Source organism: Erythrolamprus reginae, chromosome 1 (genome assembly GCF_031021105.1).
Source record: "Erythrolamprus reginae isolate rEryReg1 chromosome 1, rEryReg1.hap1, whole genome shotgun sequence".
Classification (NCBI taxonomy): domain Eukaryota; kingdom Metazoa; phylum Chordata; class Lepidosauria; order Squamata; family Dipsadidae; genus Erythrolamprus; species Erythrolamprus reginae.
In genome coordinates, this window is record NC_091950.1 from 325,456,960 (window position 1) to 325,481,294 (window position 24,335).

General features: G+C 37.1%; 1 protein-coding gene across 8 annotated transcripts in view; it reads left to right on the top strand.

Moving 5' to 3' along the window:
• ARID1B (AT-rich interaction domain 1B) overlaps nt 1–24,335 on the top strand; it is a 494,636-nt gene that overhangs the window by 345,774 nt on the left and 124,527 nt on the right. For all 8 annotated transcript variants that reach the window (XM_070733771.1, XM_070733773.1, XM_070733775.1 and 5 more), the window contains exon 7: nt 12,357–12,446. In XM_070733771.1, coding sequence (XP_070589872.1) covers nt 12,357–12,446 — 90 coding nt within the window. The remainder of the gene's footprint in view (nt 1–12,356; nt 12,447–24,335) is intronic.

Below are 24,335 nucleotides of genomic sequence, written 5' to 3' on the forward strand. Positions count from 1 at the left end.
TAGGCCTTTACAATTTTATGCATGGTATGTCTGTATGTATGGTTGGTTTTATAATAAGGGTTTTTAACTGTTTTAGTATTGGATTATTATTATATGCTGTTTTATTGTTGCTGTTAGCCGCCCCAAATCTCCGGAGAGGGGCGGCATACAAATCCAATCAATCAATCAATCAATCAACAAATAAACAAATAAATAAACAAATAAATGAATAAATAAATAAATAAAGTGCACTTGCATATACATGCATCACCTCCGAGTGTACTTCCCACCCCGTTTTGGCTTCCAGGTTGGTGCAGGAGGCCTTCCAGGCCCAAAGCGGGGTGAGGGATGCTGCACAAGGCCCCAAAATGCAATGCAAGCACCCCCAGCACATGCGCCCCACCCCCAGCACATGCACACACATTCCCCACATGTGCCCTGCCCCCCATGCATTCGCAGCAGAGACTGGAAGACCAGCTAATCAGTGGGAGGCGCACACACATGCACGGTGGAGCTGGGCTGGGGCGACGGCTGGCGTCCTCGCAGAGAGGGCTCTATGTGCCATAGGTTTGCCATCATGGCAATAGACTCTTTATTGATGAATGAAAAGAGCCATTGCCAAGAAATAATTCAGAATGCTGTAATAAAGCCTTGTATAGCTGGGCTCTTAGGTCACTTCAGTCCCACTTCACCCAATGGAATTAACCTATCTTGCTCTCTAGCAGAAATAGTTAGTGATCTCCTGTTGGGGGAAGATTAAGGGGTCAGGGATTCTAAAGACTGCTTCTCAGTCGCAGCTCCCTATGTTATTTATTTATTTATTTATTTATTTATTTATTTATTTATTTATTTATTTTATTTATTAAATTTGTATGGAACATCTTCCCCCTTGAGGCCAGATTAGCATATGCCCTGGTGACATTTTACAAGTTGATGAAACAGAGCTCTGCCAGAGACCATTTGGAGCAGAATATATTCAGGGCTTGTTCATAACTATTCCTTTTAATTCTATTATGGTAAATTTTCAATGGCTAAAATAATTTTAGAGATATTGTGGATGCAATAGCTGGTCAAAAGGAAAAAACCCCTGAAAAGTTATTTTAGATCTCTCTCTCATTCAAAATTACAAAATATATGCCAGTTTATGTGTTCAAATTATCTATATATGAATCAAAAGATAATTTATATAAAACATGCCATTATGAAATACTATTTTCAGTTCACTTCATCCAAAGCCAAGCTTCAAATAAGTTCTCAGTGAATCGTCATCTAACGCTGCCAATCTGTTCAGTGCACATTGAAATCCAATGGGTTAATGCAGCAAAAATAATGTATTGATTTCTTTCACTTTTGCCAGAAAACAAAGCTTTCATTGACTCAAGGAACAGAGATACTATCCAATTATCAAACAGTATGTCTGCTTGATTTGGCATTTTTAACAGATGTGATAGTGAAATTAGACATCTTGCTTGTGAATTGCAAGGGGAAAAGACAATTGCCATCATGATTAGAGCATTAAAAGCTTGCAGATCAAAACTTATCTTTTTGGTACAGATATTGTTGAAAAGGAAAAGTATTTTCCTTTAGCACTCCGAAAATCAACTGATAATAAAACTGTTGCTGGACTCCTGGACATTAAGAAACAAAATATATTTTTTCTCATTAGGCTTACCCAAGAATGCAGTGGCAGATTCCATGTTTTTGAACAGCCAAACTCTTTAAATCTCATGGAAATAAGTTAGTGACATTTCTGAACAAGCATACATTCTCATTCTGTAAAATAATACTTCATTGAAATCAAGGAAATCCTATACTAATTTCTAGTGGATGTTAAAAGTACAGTAGCATTTCCACAAAAACAATAACCATTTCCATCTTTTGCTCTACTTAATCTGCCTATTCTCCATCGTGGGTGGAACCAGCATTTAGGATGGATTGTCCTCGTCCACTCAGAATGAGGACCGAATCTGTTATTTTTTGCCAGATCTGCCCTCCTAGGACCAAGCTTCGATTCAGTCCCCAGACTGGATGGACATGGGTACCTTTTCTTCCTTCCTGAATACTGGCTTTCATCTCTTCTTGGTTGATCAAAAGTTGCACTTGGTGTATTTGCCATCATGAGTTTTTTCTTCAGAATTAAAAGACTGGCGAGACTGAACGTTGTTCCATCAGGACGCTTAGAAGTTGTGGTTATCCTTACCATACAGGCATCCTATTGTCCCTCCATGCAGAGAATCTACACCACAATATGAAAACCCTTCTGTATGTGCGACCAAGGGCTGTTGCGGATACCTCTTCCGAAGGTCCTGAAATTTCTCCAGTGGGAATTGGCCATGGGACTTTCCACAAACAGATTCCACAAGCAGGTGGCGGCTCTAGCTTTGGTCCTGTCCTGTGATCAGGTCGACTCTCTGGCTCACTTTCAGACAGTTAGCTGTTTTTTGTGGGGGCTTCCAACCTTCATCCTCTGGTTATTCACTGCTATCAGAACTGGGATCTTCCCAGGTGTTACAGTCTCTCACAGGGCCGCCTTATGAACAGCTGAGGTCAGGTAGTCCCCAGTATCTATCTTACAAGGTCGCCTTCCTGGTGGCAATCATGTTGGCCCGCCCTATCTCCCAGCTCACCGCACTCTCCATTTGGCAGGACTTGTGTGTTTTCCATTTGGACTGGGTTGTTCTCTGGTTAGATCCTTCGTTCATTGCCAAAGCCAGTTCCTCCTTTCATAGGGCTTTGGGAATGAACAAAGGATCTAACCAGAGATCTTGTTTTTGCGAATTTTGGCACACTGGATGTACGGCGGCCCTTACATATTTACATCCCAGCGACCGGTTAGGTCCCACAGAGTTGGCCTTCTCCAGGTCCCGTCGACTAAACAATGTCATTTGGTGGGACCCAGGAGAAGAGCCTTCTCTGTGGCGGCCCCGACCCTCTGGAACCAGCTCCACCCAGATATCAGAGACTTGCCCCTACCCTCCTTGCCTTTCGCAAGCTCCTTAAAACCCACCTGTCGTCAGGCATGGGGGAATTGAAATTTTTCCCTTCCCCCTAGGCTTATAGAATTTATACATGGTATGCTTGTTTGTATGATTGGTCTCTTAAATTGGGGTTTTTTAGATTGTTTTTAATATTAGATTTGCTACATTGTCTTCTTTATTGTTGTTAGCCGCCCCGAGTCTTCGGAAAGGGGTGGCATACAAATCAAATAAATAAATAAATAAATAAAATAGTTAGTTAGTTAGTTAGTTAGTAACAGACTTGGTCCTCATTCTTAGTGGACAAAGACAACCCATCCTGATTGATGGCTCTGCCTGATGAGAAGAGGCGTATCAGGTAAGACCAATGCAAATTTTAAAAATTTCTGGGAAATTGAAATGCCCCAGGCAGTTGCCTTCTTGCAAAACAAACCGGATTATATTAGCATGGACAAATACGAAACATTTTTATGTTTCACATCATAATAATGATAAATAACACTTTCCTTTAGCATTTTTACTGTAGTTTCTAATATGCCTGTTGACAGCAATAACATTGTGCCAAAATTGGTGATTTTCTGAATAAATGTACTACTGGAAATGCTTGACTCTCTAACTCTTATGAAGATGCATCTATTTCATTTATATTTACCGTAGTTTTGTGGGTATTCTTCAGTAATCAAAAGTAACTGTCCTTTAAAAAATAGAGAAAAGTTTCCTGACATCAAGAAATGTCTATCTAAATAGTTATTTTTTTATAGTACACTGAGGATGTAGTGTAATGAAGGAAATAATACTTTTCTTGTTATTGCTATTAATGCTGTTATTGTCCTACTTCCTACTTAGAAAGCTTTAAATTGCTATTACAAAAGTTAGAAATTACGGTCAGAAGTAAAAACATGATATATCTGGAAAGAAACTCCAAGTGAGAGAAAATCAGTCTCAGGAAGCTACTGTTTTTTTAATCTGATTTTTTCCTCTATTTCATACAGGATAGCTTGCCGTTGACAATACCAAAGAAGTCAGTGACCAACAATAGTTTCAGTAAAATGGAAGGTTTTAATCAAAACACAATCTGATTTAAAACAAAAAACTAATATGCATTCATACTCATTTTTTCTAATTCTGAGTTTTAGATTAGGTAATTTAGATAATTAGCTAATACTTTTTTGCTTATATTCATTTCTAAGTTACAATAGTAATTGTCTAAAATTAAGAATGAGTGAGGAATATCCCAGTTATTTTTTTAAAAAGAAGTCTTTTTAAAATGGTATAACCATTAAATGCACTGTATTTGATTTTTTTATTTTCTGGATCAGCAAGAATTTTTTTTTATTAGTGCATGAACCAATAAAGTAAAAGAAACTTTTAAAATATATTCAGTACAAAAACCATTTATAACTTACTACAATTAACAGTTCACTTATATAATAGCCCACGTAATTTGTACTATGTTCTTTGGATGTTTTCTGATTCCATTATATTAGTAGCAAGAGCACCAATAAATATAAATGCCAATAGACTGCAATCCTTGCCTAGAACCACTAATATATAAGAACAGTGCTGCTGAATTAAGACAAAGGCTAACAAATAAACCAAAGTAATTTGTTGGCTGCCAACATTAATTTAGTTGTAATGGGTTTTTCAGCTTCTAGATCAAAGGTGTTTTCTTCTGTAAGGTGAAATTGCTTTAGTGGAAATAAAAACAAATGCTGGTATTTCAAAGCTACATAACCATCATTATATCATATCATTATATTATCATTATATTATATCATTATATTATTATATCATTTGATATGACCTAAAGGAAGTTAAAACAGGGTCTATTCATTACAGTTACTACTGGGTACAAGTCCTTCATAAACTGCCGGGACGGTTCTGAAAATTAGGGTTACCAGCTTTGGGCTACGAAGCAAACTAACCAGTCCAGATCTGGTATTCCAAGTATAATTTCTGATACTGCTTCAGAAAACATATAACAATTGATGACATAATAAGTTTGATTTTATACAATCTCAACATGATGGCTACACTTGCTTATACTGTAATATTAAACCTGCACTAGAACTACATAACAAATTTGCTATCTTCTCTTCTACAGAGTCATAACCATGCAATCTATTTTGTTTTATTGAATTTATACTCTTTGTTTTCTGCTCTTTGTGGTTAACAATAATAAAAATAAAATGATAGTGTGTGAGTAATCAGAAATGTAATTTCAAGCAGGAAAACTACAGTTTGTATAAAACAGTTTAATATTATAGTTTATGACTCTGGCTTGTTCAGATATACCATAATGAAATTTAAATGAAACTTTCAGGTTAAATGAAACGTGTGTGTTAATGAGTGTGAGACGGGGTGGGTTCCTAATTTTTTTTTCATGTGACTGAGTGAGAGTGCTGTGCCGGCCATGTGACTGGATGGGAGTGGCTTTGCGGTCATGTGACTGGGTGGGAGTGGCTTGGTGATCATATGATTGGGTGGTCATGTGACTGGGGGGCATGGGGGGAATACACATGCAGCCACCAGTCTTTCTTTCTCCCAGCTGCCTGGCTTCTTTTGCAAACCAGGGGACCTTGGGAAACACACCTGGACAGAGAGGGGATGCTCACATGCAGCCACTGGTCTGATGGGGGGGCTAGCATGACTGCAATTTACCTGTAGGCAGGAGGAGGCAGCTCAGTTGGGGCGCAAGGCAGGCACTACATGGGAACTTAGAAGGCAGCTTAGATGGTGAGTGAGTGAGTGGGCAGGGCAAAATAAAAAAATTAAGCTGAGAACAAGATGTAGATGCATGCATAGTGCTGGAAACTCAGCTTCTGCTCGTGCACTGGAAAAAAATCCCCATAAGAATGGTACCTCTACTTAAGAACGACTCTACTTAAGAACTTTTTTAGATAAGTTGAAGATTTTTTTGCCTCTTCTTAAGAATCATTTTCTATTTAAGAACCCAAGCCCAGAAAAATTTCCTAGGAAATTTGAGAGCGGCACAAAGGTCTGGGCAGTTTCCTGCCATTCCCCCTGGGTTTTTCTTTCTGGCTCAGTGTATGGGAGGCAGCCTAGCGCCGGGTGTATGGGAGGCGTGTGCGCCTCCTCACCGCCTCAGAGTCCCCCCCCTTTTTTTAAGCCTTAAAATTTTGGGGGGTTTTGATTCCCTTCACCTCACCTTCTTCCTTCAGCAGCAACTGTCCTTCTTCTCTTCTTCTTCCTCCTCTTTCTCCCACCCAAATTCCGAGCTTTTATTTCTTTCCGAATGGGTTTGCACGCATTATTTGCTTTTACAGTGATTCCTATGGGAAAAATTTCTTCTACTTACAAACTTTTCTACTTAAGAACCTGGTCACGGAACGAATTAAGTTCATAAGTAGAGATACCACTGTGCTTACTGTCTGATTATGATCTCTGCTTCACCTCTAGAGCTTGTTAGAATGTAAAGGTATTTTATTACAACTTATTGTAATATTGCAATCCCCGTATCCAAAATATCCCTAAAGAAAGCTGAAAATCCCAGAGGGTAACAATTAGATTAATCTAACAGTGAAGCATCTACTTGGTTTCAGTTGCTTAAATGGCAGTTCTACTCAAGAATGAGGCCTATTTAATGCAAAACATAATTCCCTTCTTTCCATAATCTACCATTTCTAATAACCAAACCTATAAATCACAAAAATCATTTTTTTCTTGTTACAGCAGAATAGTCCATCCTTCATGAACTATTCTGCTGTAACAAGAAAAAAAATGAGTCACTAATAATTGTAGTTATTATCCTTTCTCTAATAAAACAAGTCAATAATGGTCCAAAATAGTGCTGTCCGGGTGGTTCTAAGCCTCTCCAGGTCATCCCATGTGTCGGCCTCTATGTAGATCTCTACATTGGTTGCCAATTCGAGCAAGGGTCAAATTTAAACTGTTAGTGATGGTATTTAAGGCCCTGCGCTCAAACACACCAAATTACTTGGCGACCTACTTACTGGTATACACCATAGAGGGACCTATGTATGGCAGGGAAGGATTGGTTGACTGTTCCACAGACACATACAGCAACATCAAAATTGCAGGCCTTTCAAGATCTGGCCCCCATGTCTGTGGAACAATCTTCCTTAGAGCTTCGGGTAGAGGAGAATTTTCTCCGCTTCCGCTAGGCATTAAAGGCATTCCTGTTTGATTCAGCAGATTGAAACATCATTGTTCTGGGGATCAGCAAGAGGGGAAGAAATTGGAGAGGTTGGGAATGTTTTTAACAAGTTTTGTGGTTTTATTAGTTGTGTTTTAACTAAGTGTGTGTATGGTCTACTGTCTGTCTTTGTTAGTTGTATATGGCTTGCTGTCATGCCCTTTGTTAAAAGGGCATTATAAATAAATGTTTATTATTATTATTACTATTATTATTTATTTATTTATTTTTGATGTTTTTGTTGTTGTTTTGTCATCTCTGCTGATTTCTTTACCGGCCATTTCTCCACTGTGGGTATTTTAGAGTCTTGCAATTTTTGTGCATACAATCATGCAGCAGTTGTCATATATAAAAACAATGACCCTTCATGTTTTCCACATTTCCGACATAAATTCCAACATTTCCAACATAAAGTACCTTTGTACATTCTAGCTTGTATGTACAGTGTTCCCTCAATTTTCGCGGGTTCGAACTTCGCGAAAAGTCTATACCACGGTTTTTCAAAAATATTAATTAAAAAATACTTTGCGGGTTTTTTCCCTATACCACGGTTTTTCCCACCCGATGACGTTATATGTCATCACCAAACTTTCATCTGCTTTTAATAAATATTTTTTTTAATAAACTTTAATAAATAAACATGGTGAGTAATAATCTAAATGATTGCTAAGGGAATGGAAAATTGCAATTTAGGGGTTTAAAGTGTTAAGGGAAGGTTTGTGATACTGTTCATAGCCAAAAATAGTGTATTTACTTCCGCATCTCTACTTCGCAGAAATTCGACTTTCGCGGGCGGTCTCGGAATGCATCCCCCACGAAAAGCAAGGGAACACTGTATTATAAGCATATATCTCAATTTTTAAAAAGGAATTGAATAACTTTACCATACCTATTTTTAGTAAAACTGTGGTAGGTTACAAAGAGGCAGTTTTGTAAATCAGATTGATTGATACTTTAAAGACCAACAGGTGACTTATCCCATTCATTTATAATATATTCAAAACTATCACATCATGTTGGGCTATATAGTTCATTAGAATTCTTGACACATCTTGTTCACTAAGGTTTTTGGATCAAATTGTTTCTGTACAAATTGCCAATAATTGCCCAAAATAACTTTTCAGCAATTCTCTAGTTATAGATATCTTCTTCTATACCATTCTAACAGCTCTCCTTGAAATTCAAATGTGTAAACAATTGGTTCATTATTATTATTATTTTGTAAATGATGCATCATGAAATGTACAGGACGAGAAAAAGGCCTTTGCAACTATTTATCCTTGGCCCCAATCTCACAATATCAATTGAAAACATCTGATTACCATGTTCTGAGCTAAGAGAAACTTCACATGTGATTTGCAGAAATAAATATTTAATATTCTTTGCTTTGGGGGAGAGGAGAATAGGAAAATATTGCAATTGACTTTATGACTTGATTTTGGAAATGCTTTGAGTGATTAGCTTTATCTGCCATTTGAATTATGGTGTTCACAGTCATGGTGTAATAATAGTTTACAGCCTGAGAGGGTTCACTTCCCTGATTCACTGAACGGTTAAGAAAACCACCTCCTATCAGTTCATATAGATGCCCTTAGGAAAAGATTGGAAAAAATTGTCTTAAGTAGCTAGGAATATATCAGGTTGTGAAAGTGAAAATTATCCAGTTGCTGAAATTTCTGTAATTTAAATCTACAGTATTCTTATTAAAACTTCCAGCAGACGTGGTTGGTAAATCCACAGTAACTGAATTTAAACATGCCTGGGATAAACATATATCCATCCTAAGATAAAACACAGGAAATAGTATAAGGGCAGACTAGATGGACCATGAGGTCTTTTTCTGCCGTCAGTCTTCTATGTTTCTATGTTTCTAAAAGAAAGCCAGGGAGAATATTGCTTGTGAGCCGCCCAGAATTTGACATTAGTATCAGAAACCCCTTATAGCTTGATTTAAGTACTTTAAGTATCTATTAATAATCTATAAATTCAAATTATGTCATTTGCATCAATTTATTGGGGTATTTAAATAAATGATGTAAATATTATTTAATAGATACATCAAAAATGTTTTCGATGTATATGATCCACTTTACTAACTAATGTAGCCTGTGATGAGATAACTGAGAGTATTTTCCCATGCTGCTACAGTTCTATTTTAATAGCCATTTAGACTATGTATAGATTTGTGGAATGAGATGTTAACTAATTTGTTCATTCCTAGTATCCCAGAAAGATTTCCTAAAACTCCATTTAACCAAATTGAATGAAATATATAATACTGATTATATTATTTAGTGACCAACTTATTTAGCTACCATTCATCATTACAACAGTAATAAAACAATAACTTTACAATCAAACTTCATATTTACAACCCTCACAGTGTTGTAAAACAAAAGAAAGCTGAAATAAGTTCATAAGTACATCCATGGGTTCACAGTGATTGCTTCATTTAATGACTCAGTTGCTAATTTAAACTGTGGTCACTAAATGAGGACTATCTTTATACAGGAAAGCTGTCAATAAATATAGAAATTTCCTAGTCTCAAATAAACGAAACTACATCCCATATCCCTGTGTCATTTGACTTCTAGAGGTCAGTAATTCAGCCCAAATAATAACACTAAAAAGAGTTCAAGAAGTAACATATAATTCAGAAAGTTAACAGCAAAATGTTATACTGCTGGTGGTATAGTATTTAGATTCAAGTCTCTCTCAGCATTTTACAGAACCAGCAGGCTTTCATTCTTCAAAGAAATATGTTTTCATGTTAAAATAAACTTTCAAAAACCTAGTTGTTTGGTCACTATCAGTAGATGTTACATTGAAATATTTGTTACATTCCAGTTTTCAAATGAATACAGTACTTATATTTTTAAAGGACTATATCTCATAGTGAATTGATAATCAGACTGTGACACAACAAATTTGCATCTAAGTTGCTTCTTGACATGAACTGTCCAGATTACAATGCCTGTTTATTGAATCATTTAAATGTGTTGTAACATTAATATCGATGGCTGCTGTTAAGCCCATAGTTGCTCTTTACAGCCTGGAAAACAAATTATCAGAATCGTACCAACTAGATTTACTGAAAGGGAAAAGATAGCTTGCAGAAAACTATGCAAAATCTTTTGCAACTGGTCCTACAAAATAATAAGAAATATGGAAAATAAAGGAAGTTTCTAATTTATGTATATTAACAATCTGTTGTCTGTCTGTCTGTCTGTCTGTCTGTCTGTCTGTCTGTCTGTCTGTCTGTCTGTCTGTCTATCTATCTATCTATCTATCTATCTATCTATCTATCTATCTATCTATCTATCTATCTATCTATCTATGGTCCAAGACAATTCATTCAGTTTGGCCTAGGCAAGCCAAAAAGTTGCTAAACCATGGTCATTAGGAAATGATAGTTTTAAAATCCCTCTGCTGGCTATATAGGATTTCATTGTAGGGGCCCTCTCTCAAAATGTAGGGAAATAAGAACTCCTTTTTAATTCCACCAAACATTTGTTAGTTGGATTTATTTTTATTTTAATGGTGCTGGCTTTTATTTTACCTTGATTGTAATTGTATTGTTTTTACTTGTATGTCTATCATTTACATTTTTGGTTGCTATAAACCACCTTGCTGTATAAAAGAGTCTTCGGAGAGGGGCGGCATACAAATCTAATAAATTATTATTATTATTATTATTATTATTATTATTATTATGAAATATAGGATATAAAATCAACAATAAATAAATTAAATTCCTCCTTTGTTGTGGGCCCTGATTAAATGTGGTTGGGATGACCCGCAAGTGATTGCCTTTTAATAGAAATAGGACCTTTATAAGAAGGATTTTCTTTAAGTCCTAGCAGGGGTGAATGTACTGTCTTCAAGCTTTGCTTTGATTTTGATTATTATCAGCCACTCCAAACAAAGGGTATTTGTATTTTTTGAAACCTGCACTTCAATTTAAAGACTCGACTGTACAGCACAGTTGCTTTGGAATATCTTATTAAAGCAGTCACTTCCCTTGCCAGGATTTTATGGCTGGCTTTGTTAATAATTATGGAACAAGTCATATTCTGATCTCATCTGGGGGGCAGTATAGTTGGGTAAACTGTTTTCCTTATTGTGTTAAATAATTCTTTGCTGCTCTAGGAAGCTTCAATAATATATCAGTCTTATAATTGGCAAGCTTTTTCCTCCCAACCCTCTACCTCCACATGACCTCTAAACTTGCTTTCAGAGGTCTCCCAGTTTTCCAGAACAGATTTGGAAGTCAAGCAAGGAGCTATAGGTATATGCAGGCGTCATTCCAGCAAAAGGCTCCATTACATTGGTGGTAGGAACCAACCCATAGCAGTTCAGGAGTGATTTTCAGTAGGAAAACAGTACAGCAAAAATATAAAAACAAAACCCTGATCTGGATTCTCCATCCCTCCCTAGGTGACTATTGTAAGAGGGGGAAACAAAAGAGGAGAAAAGAAGGCAAACCCAAATCGCCTCATAGATACAACGATGCTGAACCAAGCTTTCTGTCTGCACTTTGCCCACAGCTATGCAGATATTCAGGTCAAGATGTAAATCTGCTTGTGTTGCTATTTATGAAGTCATGTTCCCTTTGGTTAAACACTGACTTGGATTCCATCCTATTTCAATTTGCATGCTAGGTTTTTTTTTCCAGATGTAAATTATGAACTAAGCTCTTATTTATTTGGATAACAAAATGCACACCACAGGCTTTAGATATGTATTGGTTTATTGCTGTGTTATATCTTGGCACCAACATTAAATCCATTGATTCAGTGGATTTTTTTCCCCCAAACAGCATAGATAGAATTTATCTTTGGTTCTGAGGTTGGCAGCTGTCCATGTTTTCCTGGCTGTGAGCCAGTGCAAGCTAATAGGATGAATCCCACTGTTCAGCCGCCTTGGATTTTGTAAATTCCTTCCTAAATATATATATTTCAAGAGCTATAAATTGAATTATGTCAATAAGTTTGAAAACAGACTCTGTACAAAATAAAGCATTTCAGGATGCATTATGATTAAATATGTTATGCATGTTTCCAAGGATTATATAAAAGGGAAATATTTGAAATAGATACCACATTTTTTCACTGTATCTAGCAATGTCGCGTCTATCACTCTTTAGAATACCTGTATTATTTTTATTACCTCTTTTGCATTGTAAGGAACAAGTCATTTATTTTGTGTCTCTATGTATGTTGCAGGTAGCCAGATGCCATCACAGACTCCTGGTGCCCAATCAGAATCTAGCACCCATCCTGCCTTGAGCCAATCCCCAATGCCACAGGATCGAGGTTTGTGTTGAAAAATAATACTGTGGAGCAAAACAAAATAAAGAAGAGAAGAGCAAAAAAAAATGATCTTCCTATTAGAACCAGGAAATGCTATGTAAACTTTTCTCAGCAAGAACAATTTCCCAAGGGAAGAGTAAATTTAAAAATATTATCTGAAAGATTGTTTAAAAGATCTTAATGTTTTGAAAACATTCTGTATCAAAAGATCTTGGTAGATAGTTTATGGCACTTTAAAATCTGGATTGTAGGACACATTATTTATAAATATCTAACTTGGAATGTAGTCTCTCTGGGATAAAAATGTTAGCTCATTTTCAAACGAGAGTTCCCATAGTTTTCAAAGTATGGATGTATTGTTATGATTTTGAACATACATATATTTTCTTTTAAAAAGTAGGAATGGGGCTAATGGACTCTGAATGAATATTCTTGCTTTTCTCTTCACAAAAAGTGCCAGTGTTGTATTTTGTCAAATTTCAAATGCACTAGGAATAATCTTTTCTGAATAAGGGTTTTTAATACCGTAGTAAATTATCATGTTCTTGCTGTACTGTCTCACTGTGGAGTGGAGTGTGCGTGGGAAGGATGAGCGATGAAACCTGCAAGTGTAGGGCAAAAATACAGAATCTCAGCAGGATTACTCAGGGTTATCCAAGAAGTCCAGGCAGAGCAAGCAGGTACCTATATTGGACAGCAGCAATATAGGAAGAGGCCAAAGATAACTTTACTGACAGAAGCAAAGGCAGTGTGTGGATGAAGGCAATGGTAAACCACTATTTTATCAAGAAAATCATATGGATAGGAAATATCAAATCACTGTCGGTGCAATGCTGCTCATGTCAGATACCAGTAACACTCAACATGCTACAAGGAAAGAGCTGAGGCTGTTTTAGAGTATTGTGGACTGGATATTTTCAATCAGAAGATTGCATTGTTTACTACTCTGCATTGTTTACTAGTCTGCGGAGAGGGGCGGCATACAAATCTAATAAATAATAATAATAATAATAATAATAATAATAATAATAATAATAATAATGATTAAAAAATACTCAAGTCTTGAAAAACAAAGAAGGGGAACAATGTTGCTTTTATAGTTTAAAAGAGTACAGCGAGAACAGTATTTGGCTAAATTGCAGTGATCAAATAATATTGATTAGACCTCATGGACAAGACTGTGTATACTTTAAGTACTGATGCAAACAAAAAGGACACTGATGAGTTTTATGATCAAGTTCAGTTTCAAATCAGCAGAAAATGGAAGCGAGATGTGATGCTTATGATGGGAGATTGGAATGCCAAAGTTAGAAACATTAAGAAAGAAAATGTAGTTTGATTGTATTACCTTGGAACTGGAAATGAAGCAGAACAACAGTTTCTGCCTATCTAATTATTTTTTTGTCATTGCCAGCACAGTTTCCAACAACAAAAATGAATACTATATACTGTATATGAATAACATCAGAAGGAGTACACAGAAGTCAAATTGTCTACATTATTGATAGGAGAGGTGAAAGAACTCATTTATAAGAGTGAAAATGTAACAGGGTTGACTGTAAAAGAGATAATGAATTGGTGTTTTTTTATGTGCAAGTTCTAAATTAAGCTAAAGAAGAAGGTCAACCAGTTTCCATGATATCATCTTGAACATGCATCCACCATTTCCAGGGAAAACATCAGATATTGCTTTGAAGTCCTGAACTTTATTGGCACACAGCCAGAGGAACTGTGGAATAAACTTAAGGATATTGTTATGGATGAATGAGAACTGACAAAAATCAAGAAACAGAAAATGAGAAACTGGATGTTAGAACAAGCCATGAAAAAGAATAGAAGCCAAAGCCATAAAACGACAAAGATCTCAGGAAGTTAATAAATTATTTCAGAGAGTTGAAACAAGAAGCAGAATTATAACAATATTAGTAAAGATAATGAAGATGGAAACAAACACAGGCAAGAAAGAAAGAAAGAAAGAAAGAAAGAAAGAAAGAAAGAAAGAAAGAAAGAAAGAAAGAAAAAATTCTTCCCCCCAAAAAAATGTCTGTATATTCCAAGTTCCACCCTTGAATTGGTATTCTAAAGAATGTTAATGCATAGGTAGTGATTGAGTCTAAGAAAAACAAAGATGGAAGGGAAATAGTGAAATTATATATAGTAGATACATTAGTAATGAAAACAATTCAGAAGATATTCCTGACAAGGACGTCTAGTATTACAGTGTGAGGTTAGGTCAGCACTTTCATCAATGCCAAATGGGAAAGGTACAGATATTTATGGAATATCTGCAGAAAGCAACGAAAGAAGAACCTGCAATATTTTTTAACCAACTATGCCAGCAAATCAGAAAAACAAAACAGTGAGTGACACATTTGAAAAAGTCAGCCTACATACTTGTTCGGAAGCAGCCAATCTTGCAGGGAAGGAGGAATCAAGCACAGAGTAGCCTGGGGTCACTGCCCAACAACAAAAAAGGCTAGATCTGACTCCCTCCAGGTTAATTTTTGCCAGGAATAGGCTGCCTGACTGGGGAGATTCATGTATTTTAGGCAGAATCTTTTAAGGTAGTTAGCTTGAACTCTGCACATGTGGATCTGGTTATTTACAGATGATAATACTGTACTAATATTGAAGAAAGAATACTGTGCAAAGTATTGTAAAATATACTTAAATCATCTTTAAATTGAGGTGCAAATGGTTCCTGTAGTCTGCAATTTTTCTGGAAATCTGTTCATACTACCACTCCAATGTGTGGAAGTATGAAGGGATTTCCAGAAAAATTGCAGATTACAGGAACTATTTGCACCTCAGTTTGAGATGCAGACAATGCCAATTCATCTTTAACAGCCTTCTAAGAAGCTTCTTGGATGAGAAGCAAAACGTCTTCAAAGAAAAAAAAACGAAGTCCAGTTGTCTCATCTTTGGGACAACCATGATCTGGATGACTGAGAATCTCTATAGGCCACGTAATATAATGACATTATTTCTGATGCCCACCAAATAATTCAGGAAGCCAAACAAAGCAATCAAACAAACAAATATGCTTCATTGATTACAGAGACTGTTAATTATGTCAGTCATGTCAAGCTGTACTTAGGAAAATGGAATCCCAAAATATCTCATTGCCCTCGTTCAAAAATATACACAGATCAGGAAGCTGTAATCCATCAGAACACGGTGAGCCAAAATGGTTCTGGATTGGGAAACGAGTGAGAGAAGTTTGTTTATTCTATTTATGCAATTTATATGTGGAATATGGATTGAGGAAAGATAAGTTGGCAGAAGATAAGCATGGTTTTAAGGCAAAAAACCCCCAACCTATCAATAAACATCTGCTATTCGAATGACATTTCTCTGATAGCCGAAAATGCAATTGATCTGGGGTGTGTGTCCATGATGTTGTATTCTTTCAGTATTTGTGAAAAAATATCTTTGCCATCCTCTTATGATTAACTGGAGGGGAACCAAATAGTTTTGAGCCCATGTTTGTGTCCATTAGAACATGTTTGAAAATTATACCCGGAATCAAGTTGTCAGTTTGCAGAGTTGCTTATCACAACCTGAGAAATCCCAAGCACTTGTGTGAGAAGCTCCAAGCCCACTGCTTGCTATTTATTATTATTGTGTTCTACTGGGACATTTGTGGCCACTTAAACTAGGGCAGAGAACTATGTAAGTCTTAATGCAGGGACGGGGTGCTGGAGATTTGCACAGAGTGGTAGGTCCTGTGCCCTCTGATCCCTCCTGCTATGCTTTTCTCTATTTTGGGGGATGCTTCCAGCTGAAATCATTGAGTGAACATCAGCATCTTCACTGACTGACAGCCTGATGAACTGCAGCAGAGAACAGCATCCAACTCTTGAGTTGCAGGGCCAAACAGAAATGCTGTTTTTATGAATAATTTATCATAACCTGCACTTTGAAAATTTAAACCTTAATCTTCAAATTGCTTTTCTGGCACAAGTTTACTGCCATTTTGTTTCCAATGCATTATCCCAGTGGGTTTATCTTCAAGAGAGCTGGCTTTAGTCAGAATATTTATTGAATCCATTTCCATACTAGGGCTGATCTTTTGTGACCCAACTTGTTTAAAATGCCCATTTGTTTCATGCCACAAAAACAACATTTGTAACCAGTGAAGTTACATTGACTTTGCCAATACGTTTTTCCAAAGCTTTTGTTACTTCTGAGCATTGTGCACATAAACATGTCTGGGCTCCCTTTTGTGACCTGCCATTGATTGGAGACCTCTTTGAAATGGAAAACTTGCTTGAACCATTTTTCTGCTGAACTTAGAAAAACGGAGGGAAAGTACCAGTATGGTATTCAAAGGAAAGATGTTTGTCATTCACTGATAAAACTCAAGTATTAAATCTTTCCTGTTGAAAATACCTAAACTGCAGGCATCTGTAGCAGTGGTTTAAACACTTCACTTACTGATCCAAACATTTCCAACTGAAAATACTAAAGGACCCTCCAATTTCTGGCAGTGTTTGTGCTCCTTTTGACAAATGTGCCATATTTTCCTTTCATACTGAAAGAATGAATAAAAGAGCACTAATATATTTATTTAAAATGTCTCAGTGCTTTGCAGTACACTGTTAGTGGAGCAGTTTATGGGATTTGCTTTGCTGCTATAACAGTGATAGTGAACCTTTTTTTCCCTCCGGTGCCAAAAGATTATGTCCGCACGCTATCACGCAAGCATGAGTGCCCACACCCATAATTCAATGCTTGGAGAGGGCAAAAACAGCTTTCCCCGCCCCCGGAGACCTCTGGAGGCTGGAAGTGACCTGTTTCCCAACTTCTAGTAGGGCCAGTAGACTCGTGTTTCACCCTCCCCAGGCTCCAAAGGCTTCCCTGGAGCTGGGGGAGGGTAAAAATGCCCTCCCCCATCTCCCTGGAGGCTCTCTGGAAGCCAAAAGTGCCCTCCCAGCACCTCTATGTGAGCCAAAAATCAGCTGTCTGGCACACACATGCCAGTTGGAGCTGAGCTAGGGCAAGAGCTCGCATGCCAGCAGATATGGTTCCGCGTACCCCCTGTGGCACCCGTGCCATAGGTTCGCCATCACTGTGCTGTAAGATTGTCAGCATTCTTGTCATAGCCAACATATGACTAATTCCAAATCTTTTCACTTTTAAGAAAGCCATTGAGACCTGATTCTGACCTAGACATCAGGGATCAATTGAGTAAGAATCCTCCGTCGATTGTTCTGCCATGTTCTAATCACCATGGTATATTTTGTATTTATGTATCGTTTTTATTGGTATATATTATTTTCCCTTTTTATTTATTGTTTTTATGCTGTACGCCACTCAGAATTACATCATTTGAGCTGGCTATAAATCTTGAAAATAAATAGAAGATGAATCAGAAACATTAGCAAATGTTTAAATCATAGTTATTTTTAACCCAAGGAATCTAATTTTATGTTATTTTCAGTTGAATAGTTCATGTTTCTAAATTTAAAAATAACTATGTATCACACACTAACAGAGTGCTTCGCCACAAATGTTTTGTATTGTACTGTTTATATGTGGGTGTATGGTACAGATGCTGCCTGTACTTGATCGGTTAGAAATTTGATTAGACTGGTTGTTTCACAATTTCCTTTGCTGTCCATCACCTTTGCAGTGTTTATAGGAATTCATCTCTGGGAAGCAAAGATCCTGGGTCCTATTCTTTTTAATATGTTTGTGAGTGACATAGGGGAAGGTTTGGTAGGGAAGGTTTGCCTATTTGCCGATGACTCTAGAGTGTGCAATAGGGTTGATATTCCTGGAGGGGTCGGTAATATGGTGAATGATTTAGCTTTACTAGATAAATGGTCAAAGCAATGGTAACTGCAGTTTAATGTTTCCAAATGTAAAATAATGCACTTGGGGAAAAGGAATCCTCAATCTGAGTATTGCATTGGCAGTTCTGTGTTAGCAAAAACTTCAGAAGAGAAGGATTTAGGGGTAGTGATTTCTGACAGTCTCAAAATGGGTGAGCAGTGTGGTCGGGCAGTAGGAAAAGCAAGTAGGATGCTTGGCTGCATAGCTAGAGGTATAACAAGCAGGAAGAGAGAGATTGTGATCCCCTTATATAGAGCGCTGGTGACACCACATTTGGAACACTGTGTTCAGTTCTGGAGACCTCACCTACAAAAAGATATTGACAAAATTGAACGGATCCAAAGACGGGCTACAAGAATGGTGGAAGGTCTTAAGCATAAAACGTATCAGGAAAGACTTAATGAACTCAATCTGTATAGTCTGGAGGACAGAAGGAAAAGGAGGGACATGATCGAAACATTTAAATATGTTAAAGGGTTAAATAAGGTTCAGGAGGGAAGTGTTTTTAATAGGAAAATGAACACAAGAACAAGGGGACACAATCTGAAGTTAGTTGGGGGAAAGATCAAAAGCAACGTGAGAAAATATTATTTCACTGAAAGAGTGGTAGATCCTTGGAACAAACTTCCAGCAGACATGGTTGGTAAATCCACAGTAACTGAATTTAAACATGCCTGGGATAAACATATATCCATTGTAAGATGAAATACAGGAAATAGTATAAGGGCAGACTAGATGGACCATGAGGTCTTTTTCTGCCATCAGTCTTCTATGTTTCTATGTTTCTATCCAGCAGCATTATCAAAGTAGATCGGTCCTGGGGCTCGCCAAATGAGAGTAGAAAATCTGTGGACAAACATTAGGTTTTTGCAAAGGCTTAGACTTATCTGTAGCTCTTTGCTGACATCTGATGTTTATTCTAATTAGTTGAGGGAGAGTTTCTGCCATGCTTACCTGCATGCTGTGTTTCTGCCTACTGGCCTGATTTCACTCATTCTGCAACTTAGACAATTCTTAGCTTAGTCTTTGAGCTCAGGCCAGTCCACAAAAGCTTTCTTTGCTTTTTAGGACTGAAGGCCCAGCTGGGCCACCCGAAGCATGCAGTGCTAAGATAGCTGCTATTCTCTATCCCTGATGGAATTTAGAGGAAGTTAGATACAGCGCAGCAAAACACAATGTGTCTTCTCTCCCATTTACACCTTTTTCAGGCTGTCACCCTGCTGAAGCTGAGGAGCTGCGGTCCATTAAAAATGAGTCTGGTTTCCCCCAATAGGAATCATCATTAGACCTCGGAAGAAGTAGAGGATTTATCAGCCTTAAACACAAAAAGGAGGGCAGAGCAAGAAAGGAGAGTAAAACGAATCGCTAATTGCTCTATTGCCATCTTAGAGTTTAAAGGTTACTTCAAAATATTTGTAGAGAGAGAAATTTGGGGGGAGTGATTTGTGACTTGAACTACAGGAGAATTGGAAAAAATAATATTTCTATATCTCTATATTAAAGTTAGTATACATGATTTAAAAGTCATAATGACAGTGTAATGCAGTGGTTCTCAACCTTTCTAATGCTACGTCCCCTCAATACAGTTCCTCATGTTGTGGTAACCCCCAACCATAAGTCTAGCACCAATTCTCCCAGCACAGCTTTAAGCTGATTGGCAAGAAGGTCAGAGGGACACCCCCACTGTAAATGGCTGATTGGTCGGGATTGTGAAAATACATTCCAAGACTCCAGAATAGAAGCTTTGGGTCCTAACACCATGGTAAATTTGTCTTTTCCCATGGTCTTAGGCAACACTTATGAAATGGTCATTTGGCCCCCAAAGGGGTCCCGACCCCCCCGGTTGATTTACAACCCAGTCATTTAACTATTTAAAAAGCTACTTATGATCTGTCCTCAAAATGGTGCTCCCCCTGCACCCCCTGTATATATGTTTTGTACTATGCTCAGAATCCATTGGAATTAAAGCAGCTATAGTAACTTTAAACAATAAACTAAATAAACAAAGGAAAACCACACACACACATAAACACACCAGACACATGCAAGGTAAATGGATACAAATTAGGGCTTAATTATGAATCTTTTGTTTTGGATTCTCGATATTACCAGAACATAAAATAGTTAAATATTCTTTCAATTTTTTTGTACAGGTTAAAAGAGCTAATTTCTCAATACGAATAAAATATAAAACTAATATTTTATTAAAGGATTAATGAAAAGTGATTAACTATATCCCTATATTGTTAGAGAACTCCCGCAAAACCCATTTGTTTGGCACCCTTGGTGCTCTTCTTGGTTTGAAATAAGTGTGCCCTGTTTCATCATGTTTGGATTAAAATAGTACGTAGGGAACAGCTAAAAATACAGAATCTAATGCAAACGTTAAATGGTCTCATGCTGTTACCCTGGCATACATTTTCATGAAGAGGGTGCTTTATAAGCCTTTATTTATTAAGGAAAATATATATGGGTCAGGATTAATTAAAAAAAAGTTTTAATTGTTTTCTCTCTATAATTTTCACAGCAGTACATAGTTAAATATTCATGATAATGTTGATGATACGCCAAAGGTCTGGAGTTTCAAAATCAACACAGGTTATTTAACCCTTTTCATCTGATGCATCATCGGAGATTTCCTCAGAAAATCCCAAAGCTCTGGAATAATTAGAAGAAAGTAATGAGGATTTAATTAGGCCTTGAGATGCGCTAAAATAGGACTACTGAGAACCTCTCCCCCCCTCCCCTGATCCCTTGTTTGGACATGGAATGCAAGTAGATCTGATGCCATTTCAGCTGCTATGATACGCTGGAAAATGTATTCCATATAGCTGGAGGCAATTTCATGGCACCATTCTGTGCCTGACAGATCTGTACGGAAGGTACCCATCATGACAGTTTCTGACAAAAACTCACATTCGCCATCCTTTGCCAAGAGCCCGTTTTACATTCTTCTTCCTCTGGGGTATTTCTTTCTTTTTTTCCTTCCCCTCATTTATCTGCTGTATGTTAGTGTTAGTGTTTCATCTTGCTTTCCTCCCCCCCCCCCAATAGTTTTTGCACAGGGGAAGGGCAGGAAGAAAAGGGGCCCATACGAATGGCGGGGGAGCAGATTGCAAAGAATCGCAGTGGGTAACAAATTGGAGCCTTGTAGAATCCAGGTGTTGCCAAAGGAACCTTGACACACCTGCATGTAAGCATTATCTCAAAATCAAGCTCTTATTTAATTTTAGATCTTCAAAGACATGATATTTATTAAAAGCTCCAATGTAGTAAATTTCAGTGGAGTGGAGATTATTAACTAGAAGGAAGCAAAAACAGAAAGGATGTATTCTGGCATTTTGATTATTTTATGGTTGAGTTTTTATTTTATTTTTTTATTTTTTTGGGATGTACAATAACAAACTGAATTTCTGTTGCTTTGTGTTCTTGATTTACTTATTTCTTTTCATGTTATTCTACTATCTATGTCCAGTCACTTTATTATCCATGTATTTTCATTTAGTGCAACATTAATAAATTTATCCATAGGGAAGTCATGTGTACAATTTAAGGAATTTTTCTCTCACATTCCCCAGTCAATCTCCATCATCATTTAGCAGTGACATTTGATAAAAAGTCTCTTTTTCCTAGCATCTGTTTGCCATCTTTAAGTTGGATGCAAAGGAATAAAAATCCTAATCAAACTGCAATTCAAAAAGCACTTTCTAGTAAGACTATTTTTTATCATAAAAGGATATTCTATCCAGTTTTTCTTCTGAAGAGGATTTACAACTTGACTTACTGCATAATAAACCTATTCATACTGTTATTTTGTATTTTTATACAGTTACTTTCTGGTTTTATGTTCTTTCATATGTTTTTTTTAATCCAAAGCAGAAGTACAGTAACATTTTAAACTCTGCATTTAAATCTGGTTGTTTGAAAGGTCTCAAGCAAGGTTATTTGCTGACACTATGCAAAATTGCACTTTGCTGGCTTATTTTTCTGGTTTATTTGAACAGGGAAAGGAGCAAAGTAATTATATGCAAATGTATGCAATGTATCTTTGCTTATCACTAATCCACTATGAGACAGAAGCAATTTTCACTATATAGATGTTACCCAAATGCTCTAGATCAGTGTTTCTCAACCTGGGGGTCGGGACCCCTTTGGGGATCGAACGACCATTTCACAGGGGTCGCCTAAGACCATGGGAAAAGACAAATTTCCCATGGTGTTAGGAACTAAAGTTTCTATTCTGGTGCCTTGGAACATATTTTTACAATCCGACCAATCAGGCATTTACAGTGGGGGTATCCCTCTGACCTTCCTGCCAATCAGCTTAAAGCTCTGTTGGGAAAATAGGCGCTAGACCTATGGTTGGGGGTCACCACAACATGAAGAGCGATATTAAGGGGTTGCGGCACTAGAAAGATTAAGAACCACTGCTCTAGATGCATAATCATTTGTGCAGTGATCATGTGGCAGTCAGTGGAGTGGATCAATTGAAGTTTCTAAAGATTATTAATTCAGCAGCTTTGGGGCAACTAGGAAAAGGCCCTGTCTTTAATCAAATATTCACCTCCAAGAAGCAAAATGGGTTTTTAAGTAGGTTAATAAATCAGAAAGACAATGTATATAAATATGATACTTTCTCTATAACTGTTCTCAGACACTTCTAGTAATGGGTTTTATAGGATATGAGAGAATTTATTTGAAATTCTTTATAAAGCTTGAGGACAAGATCACATGTAGTAGATTAGAATATTTGGAGAAGAGTAGAACAAATACTTCACTCACAAAATTAAGGGAGATGAAGACAGTCATTGTGATCAACATTATAAAGCAGTTGTATTCTAGTAGTGTCTTCCAGTTTAATTTTGATTCTTAACCTCTAAAGAATTTAGAGAAATGTGGTATTGGGAATCCATTCACTTGTTTAGGATGTCGCCATGCTAATTTCTGATTTGGCTACACCCAATGTTTGTCAAGGACAAAAGTTTTCTTTTGTTGCTGTCATTTTTAAAAGAGATGTCAGAGCACCAAACTAGTTCTATTCTTGGAGAATCTCAGTGCCAGTTTCAGCACCTGATAGATGTCAGCTTCAAGTTCTCAACCAACTTAATCTGGAAATTCAGTTGATTAATTGCTAAATGTATAGCCAAAAAAAAAAAAAGCTTATACACAGAAAGAAATGAATGGGCAAAGTGTATGCAAAGATAAAGGCAGCATTTTCATCAACTGCTTGGTAGAAGAAGCAGAGATGTGTTCCTCCTGGTTCGGACCAGTTTGTCCAAACCGATAGCGACCTGCTGGCATTGTCATGATGATGTCACCAAACCAGATCGATCGGTGCTGGTCCATGGACACCGCCATCTTTTTAAAAAGATCTTTCTCTGATTTTTTTTCCTTCTGAGCATGTGCAGAAACCAAGTTTCTGACATTGGGCATGCAGTCATCATCATGTTTTCAGCTTTCTTTTTTTTTTAATTTTTTTTTAAAATTAAGTTTTTATTTTATTTTTCTTCTGAGCATGTGCAGAAGCCAAGTTTCCAGCCCTGTGCATGTGGTCGGCATCTGTGTTTGCTTTTCTTTTAAAAAAAATTGAATTAAACTTTTATTTTAATTTTCTTGTGAGCATGTGCGGAAGCCAAGTTTCTGGTACTGTGCATGCAGTCACCAACTTGAGGAAGCAAACTGACAGTGAGTTAAGTTAAAACCCACCCCTACTTGGGTCCCCTCAAAGAAGAAATTGACATGAGTGATGTCAAACTCGCCACCACCATCCAGTCACATAACCACTCACCCACCCTCCTACATGACCGCATTGCCACTCCCACCCAGTCACATGACTGCCAAAACACTTCTGCCCAGTCACATGACCATCAAGCCATGCCGCCATCACATGACCATCAAGCCACACCCATAAAATAAACCATGCCCATAGAATGGTAGCAAAAAAAATTGGAACCCACCCCTGGGAAGAAGACAGGTTTGAACTAAATAATCATATTGACAGAATAAAAAACTACAATCAAATCTTTGTATGGTTGTTTAGAAATGGGCATCAGC